The sequence below is a fragment of the Macrobrachium nipponense genome, chromosome 5 (genome assembly GCF_015104395.2).
Source record: "Macrobrachium nipponense isolate FS-2020 chromosome 5, ASM1510439v2, whole genome shotgun sequence".
NCBI lineage: Eukaryota > Metazoa > Arthropoda > Malacostraca > Decapoda > Palaemonidae > Macrobrachium > Macrobrachium nipponense.
The window spans coordinates 138,596,236-138,603,502 of NC_061107.1; the positions used below are offsets into that span (position 1 = coordinate 138,596,236).

General features: G+C 40.5%; 2 protein-coding genes across 2 annotated transcripts in view; both read right to left on the reverse strand.

The window, feature by feature from the left end:
• The window catches only part of LOC135215231 (retinal rod rhodopsin-sensitive cGMP 3',5'-cyclic phosphodiesterase subunit delta-like), a 30,067-nt gene extending 25,382 nt beyond the window's left edge, over window positions 1–4,685 (reverse strand). The window contains exon 1 of the mRNA XM_064249739.1: window positions 4,544–4,685. Coding sequence (XP_064105809.1) covers window positions 4,544–4,599 — 56 coding nt within the window. The 5' untranslated portion in view covers window positions 4,600–4,685. The remainder of the gene's footprint in view (window positions 1–4,543) is intronic.
• Window positions 1–7,267, reverse strand: part of LOC135215670 (N-alpha-acetyltransferase 35, NatC auxiliary subunit-like) — a 739,676-nt gene that overhangs the window by 455,397 nt on the left and 277,012 nt on the right. The window lies entirely within an intron of this gene.

The window sequence follows — 7,267 nt, forward strand, 5'->3', positions numbered from 1 at the left end:
AGATCTTCTGGTGGCGTCTACAATGCTACCAAAGTCTCCTTGAGCTGAGGCTGGAAGCTTAACTCCGACGTTTTCTCCCGTCTCATACCACATACCAGCTTTGCCACCAAGTCTTGAAGGTGGTAAAGCGAAAGAAGTCTTGCCTGAAGCTTTCCTCTTTTCCATCCAATCATGGACCTTTCTAAAAAGCTTGCTTCGTAGAAAGCGACTTCTTCATTCTCACAAAGCCCGAGATCTTAGCAGCTTTGGAAGACGAAAACTGAGAGGGAGGAGTACGTGGAGCTTCAGGTTGGAAGGTGTCTGCAAAGACTGACTGAAGTAAACGAGTCAAAACCTTGTAGTCCGTCGAAACTGGAGCCAACTGCTGTTCTTCGTCCACTTCGACGAAAGCGTCACTAACTTCCTCTTCAGACACTGGAGAAGTCGGAGGAAGTAAAGAAGAGTCCCGAGCTTTCTCAAAAGAGAAAGAACGGCGAACAGGAAGAGTTCCCGCCTCCGCTTGTGCTTGCAGGAAGTGGAAAAACTGACGTCCGTAGGCGCGCGTTTGGCGTTCCGAAGCCAATCTACTGGCGCCGACAGAAGCGCGCTCAAACGCCACAGGTGTACACCTGGCGTCCACTTGTGCGCGCTGAGTGTCCATGGTGCGCGCCGAGCGTCCACTGATGCGCGCCGAGCGTCCACTGATGCGCGCCGAGCGTCCACTGGTGTGCGCCGAGCGTCCACTGGTGCGCGCCGAGCGTCCACTAAAACTCGCTGAGCGTCCACTGGCGCTCGCGAAACTTGCACCGAGTTACGTTCGGCGTCCACTAAAGCGCGTTTGACTTTCACAGAAGCGCGCTCTGCATCTAAAGAAACTCGCTTCTTATCCACAAGTTTCGTATCAGCGGAAACAACCGCTTCACGAGAGCGAGAAACGAATTTCTCGCCTCCTCTAGAAAGTTGCTGGGGAGCAGAACTAACTCTAGAGGGAGACTCAAACGGAGAGAGAGACGAGCGAGGAGAGGGAGAGGGAGAGAACGCCTCGACCTCTTCACAGGAAGGTTGTCATCCTTACGGCGACGTGGAGCAGTCTCTCTCGAAGGAAAAACATCTCGAAGTTGCTGCTGAAGAGACTGGAGAATCTTGCTTGTAGGTGAAGCCTCCTTTTCTGGGGAGGGGCTGATCCTGTGAGCAGGAGAGCGGCGAGGGGGACGCCTTCTTGCTACTCCCAGGAACCGCCGCTTCACGCACCTTAGAGCGACTGCGGCGCTCGAAAGAAACATCTAGGGAAGACTCCGCCTCCGAATAATCCTTACGCTTCTTCTGCGGAGGAAAAGCAGCAAACAAACGCACTATCAGGCGACGAGCAAAGTTCCGGAGAACAACTTGGACGTGAAGCGTCCCGAACGCGAGCCGTCCTTTTCAGCGGACGTGATGCGGTATGAGAGCTCCACCCCTTGCGCGGGAGGAAGCTTCAGAAGAAGAAAAGCACTCCTTGAAAAAGACGTGCACGCGCGCTCTGCAGTCTGGGTATGTTCGTCAGAAGCTGCTGAAGGCACGCCAGATCGGTGGGGGTTCCTCGTAACCCTCCTTCGACTTTCGACATGCTCTCTCCCCGTAATCTGGGAGTCAAGCAGAGGTCTAGGTCTAGAGGCGAAATGAGGCCGATCTGACGCACCCTCCACTACACAAGGGGCACTTTCACTGCACTTCTCTTCACTTTTGCTCTCCAGAGCTAACACTTTTGATTCTAAGTTACGAATCGATTCAAGAATTAGCGATAAAAATGTATTACCTTCTACCGACACTGTCTCAGGGGCCGGAGGCAACACTACAGGGGTAGGAGCATAATCTACAGAAGGAGGGTTAGCAGGAGAATAATTTAAATCTGCCTACCTGAAACACTCCTGGAGGAAGACCTCCTTAACCTATCTCGCTCAAGTTTCTTAAGATAGGTTTCATACGCCTTCCATTCCGACTCTGTTAGTCTTTCACACTCCTTACAACGACTTCAAACGTACATTCATTCCCCCTGCAAACTTTACAAACAGAATGTGGGTCTACTGAAGCTTTCAGTAGCCTACCTCTACATTCAGACATGGAACAAAATCTAGCGCTAGCAGAACTAGACCCTGACATCTTGATCAAAGAAAAATCAATACCAATTCACAATTCAAACCAAAGTCAACGTGTGCCAAGCCACCGATCCAATTCAGATACCAAAGAAAAACCAAAAGGGATACTCAAGTAGCTAGTAAGTTTCCAAAATCTGGACGGAGGTGCTGCAAACAGGTGTTTCCAGCACCGGCGACAGAAAAATTATGAATAGAAAATGGGAATGATTCCTGATACCCGCCTCCCAGCGGCGGGAATGGGTACTAACCACCTGACTCCCACTGCGTGTGTCGTAAGTGTTTAAATTTCTGTCGGATTTGGAAAAATACAGCTATATATATATCTGACAGGTAAGTTTCATGAACAAATTAGGTATTGAATGGTCCAAATTGTTGTAGTATTTCATTGTTTTTAAGTCAATTTAGCTTTATTATGAAATTTACGGGGGTGTTTTTGGAGGGCTTGGAACGGATTAGCCATTTTACATGTAAAATGTGGTCCAAGATACGAAAACCTCATGATACGAAAGGCGCCTCGGAACGGATTAATTTCGTATTTTGAGGTACCACTGTAATGTTATCTGAACCCAGCTCTAGACTGCAAAACTGCCACCTCAGAGTATATCCCTCACTACCCTGTTTTTCTTTGAATGCTAGCATTCTTAATTATTATTATAATATTACTTATTATTATTATTATTATTATTATTATCATAATGCAGGAACTTTATAATAAATGAGTGATTAAAACCTACAAGTGAAATCTGGAGAAATAGTTCAAGGCTAATTTCACTTTATGATTAAATAAACTATTGATTACCATTAGCATCAATACTGCTCCTGTATATCATGAACTTTCCAATAACCTCATCACATGATGAAAGAATTGATTTTGTTGAGCCATGAATTTCCTGGCATGCTATTCTGACTTCACAAAATTGATTCTGGTATTAGAAGACACTGTATTAGTACTTTGATACCAGCATTTTAACTGATTAGACTTTCCTTGGGATATCTGAATTACAATGCTAATGAAATCTCAGTCAACTGATTTTATTATTAATAGGCACAATGACTTCAATTCAAGGATTGGAGGCTGGGGGCCAGGTATGTGGTTGGCTGTACATGAGAACAAGCAGATACTATTATGAAAAACAGAAAGGGAAATAGGCACAACATACAATTGGAATGTAGCAATGACCTTCAATATATTCAAAAGTATGTGAAGGAAGTGAAAAGCAGGTAACAATAAAAATAATGTAACAAAAATCTTACCACAAACACTGAAAGCCAAAGAAAATAAGAAGTAGAAGGCTGTGAGGTGAAAAACACAGTATGAGGCTCTTCTACAATTCCATACCAACAAAAAAAAGGGGCATCTAAAATAACACAAGGGAATGTGAAAACAAAAACAGAAAAGCCAGTACCCTACAGTATCTAGAAGACACTCATAATCAAGCAAGAGGTGGAAGCCTTGACAATAACAAAGGATGTAGCAAATTCAGCCCTAAAGCAAAATTAGTTCCAACTGAAAGGTAAAACAAATCAAGCACACTTTTGAAGATTGCTAAAGTAAGGCATATGATGAATTTGTGTAGTAACAAATATCTCATTATAATAAAAGCATAGGTTTACCAGAGCCTGAAGAGAAAATTTCTCAAAATATAGGTAGTTTGATCACAATAAGCTAATTCACGTAGTTAGTTATCAGCATATACAATTAACACTGTGTTAATTCAAGAATCACCCAAACAATGAATGTACAATAATAAGAATATATCTTCTGTAAAAAAAAAAATTAAATTCATGTCATTTGTGAATATACAAACTTCAGTTAAACATAAGAAAGACAAAATTAAAGTTTTAGGATGATTTACAGGAATAAATATATCTGGCAGAACTACTTTCTTTATGTGGTCAAAACCATTGTGACCTTAGAATGTGTAAGACTACTGCCAACCCAAAGACAAGCTATCTATGTGAGTGGAAAATCTTGGCACTCTGGCTTCAGGAACATGGGGGTTTTAGCACTCATCAGTGCCTAAAAATGAAAGGCATTACAATCAATTAGCTATTGAAACCAAACAGTAACATGCATTTAGCAAATAAAATTGGCAGTAAAACATTAAATAAAATCACTAACAAAATATTTTAAAAATCTAAACAAAGGGGCACACACACTTAATCAAAGAGAAGGAATGGTTATTCAAAAAGAAATTAAAAGAAGCACCAAGGAGTATATATAAGGAACACCAAGCTGTAGCTAACTTAATCTTAGGAACACCAAGCTATAGCTAACTTAATCTCAAAATCTTTGGTAAGATTTGTTAAAAAATTAAGTTTTAACATATACTGTAAATGACTCATCCTAATTTCCTTGATGCCTTACTTTCAAGTGCTGAAAACAAAATTACTTATGACCTTACAGTACACTGTAATGCTGCACTTACAAATCATCAGTTCCTTGCCACAAAATCTTGCCACTGTCAGCATCTCGAAGGTTCATCCAATTACTGCATAATAAGTTAAGGATAAAATATACTAGAAAGTTTAAATCATTTACTAAATTAAAACTGTTGTATTAGCAAAAGTTAACTTTCAAGTGAGGAAGGAATCCTCACTGGAGAAGCAGTTGATCTCTTACATACATTATTCCATTGTATCTACATCTAAGCTCTAGGTTAAGCAGAGATACTATTCTTAACAGCTGTAGCCCATTTAAAGGTAGTCTGACAATTCAGGTTGTGTCACTAATGGTTTTGAGTCTTGCAACATTTAATGTGCCATTACTGATGAAATTCATTCTTCTAGGCTTTGAACTAGCTGGAGGATCATAATTACCTCATTATGAGCTCATTAACCCATAAGGATTAAGTACACATATGTGATAGTTTCTATACATACTACTAAAGCTCATTATTTATGCTTGCTTGCAGACTAATAAGAAATCTAACTTGACAGGCTAACAACCCTATGCCTGACAAAATTAAAATAGGTAATGAAAAGCCAAATTAAACTCACTTTCAAACTAGTAATTACAGTATGCTGTACAAATAAAATAATAGAGCCCAAGTATGAGAGGCAAATCTAGCACTATATATATATTCCATAAATTTTGATGTGTATAGAAACCAACAATTTTTTCTTTATTTGATTTTACCTCATTCAAACTATAAACTCGGTGAATTCCTTAAATTTAACCAAACCACTGAGCTGATTAACAGCTCTCCTAGAGCTGGCCCGAAGAATTAGATTTTTATTTACAGCTTATTGTGGGATCTGAACCACATTACAGGCAGTCACGGGTTATGATGGGGTTCCATTCTTGAGATGTGTTGTAAGCTGAAAATCATTGTAAGCCGGAACATCATCAAAAATCCTAAGAAAATCTTACTTTTAATGCTTTGGGTGCATCAAAAACTATGTGAACTGCATTTTTATTGCATTTTCAACAACAAAAAACCTTCAAATATTGATGAATTTGCATTTTTGGAGTCATATTTCTTCTGCAATATCAGCGTTGTAGGCATCGTAACCCTGGAAATAATTTGATAAATATAATTGAAAAGCATTGTAACCTCGGAACGTCGTAAGCCAAACCTGTCGTTACCCGGGGACTGCTTGTATATTGAGAAATGAATTTCTAATCACCAGAAATAAATTCCTCTGGTTCTGCATTGGCGGCAGTGGGGAGCAAACTCGGGCTACCCGACTGATAGGCTAGTACACAACCCATCCGTTCAATGAGGAACTACGGGTACTTCCTTAAATAAATTTGGCACAAATTGTTGCACAGACATTTAACCCTTTTCTGCCCCACCCAGTGAGAGACATGACATGATTTTTCTCAATACCAAAATAAAAAATTTGGCATTTCAGCAATGTTCCCTTGAATTTCCTTGGGGAGGGGCAAAGGTTTAGCAATAATAACACGGGTGGGGTGGTTCCCTATCAACTGGGGTTGGGGGAAAGGGGGCTGTAGGGCCCCTTAGAAATTTTTGAAAATCTGTATGCAATTTGGAACATTTTGCAGCACATAAGAGCTGTATTGAGTTAATAAGCAGCAAACAGGTGTGGCACACCCACCCACATAATATTATAATTATTATTTTAAAGGTTAGGGGGCAAACCCAGTCTTTGTGGGGCCATCAGTTTTTTCAGCAGGGCAAGTGCCCCCCCCCCCCTCCCGTTCAAATGATGCCCATAATCCCATAGTGTGAAAATGTAAGTAAAATCATGATTCTCACTTACTACAGCAAACATCAGTTTTATGTGAACAAATATTTTCTGCAACTGGGAACAAACACATCTCTCCAAAAAGATTTTTGCTGCTCTTTTATGCATTTGATCCATTTGGGGGAGGGAGGCACTCTCTCCATGGCCTTGCAACGAGTATTGTATACGTACAGTAGTATTAAATTCTTTATACTGTTCCTTTGGCATTGGCTGCATTACTATTTCCCACTGGTTTCTCATCAGTTTCCTTTAGTTACATCTTACCTCCCAACTCTTTTAAAAATATTGAAAATTCCACCTCTTGTTTAAACACTCTTCAAGTGTGCACCACATATAAGTCCAGGACTGTGACTATATGGTCACACTGAACTATATCAGTTTTAAAATGGTGATATCATTATAATATATATTACCCAAGTGATATTGTTGCACTTATACATATACTACAAAATAATTTAGCAGAGTTGCTATGGGGAGGGGGGGATAGGACTAGAATACAATATCTATGGTGGTGCTCTTACATAAGCCAAGAGTGTAAGGTAGGTTACCAGGCTTTCAGGTTAGGATATTGTAACCTAGATGGTGTTACAATGGTTGGGGGTGGGGATACAGGGAGTAATCCCTCATGTTTATGTAGAATAAAATGGAATACATAATTTAGTGCTAAATTATGAGGTTATTTAGCACTGAAATGGAAATTGATATGTGTAACATCAGGAAAACCTCAGTTGCACTATGAAATAATTGTTAGGAGATGGTGGAAAGTAAGATGGAAGAAACAGACAAAGGAATGAAACGGGTTGTAGCCAGAGGCCAAAGGGACGTTGCAAAGAACCTTAAGTAATGTTTACAGTGCACTGACAGTACTACCCCATTACGGGAAAATCTCTTGTTCATGTAGGAATCTTCTCGGTTCCATCCTGAAAAAAAAGTTTGAA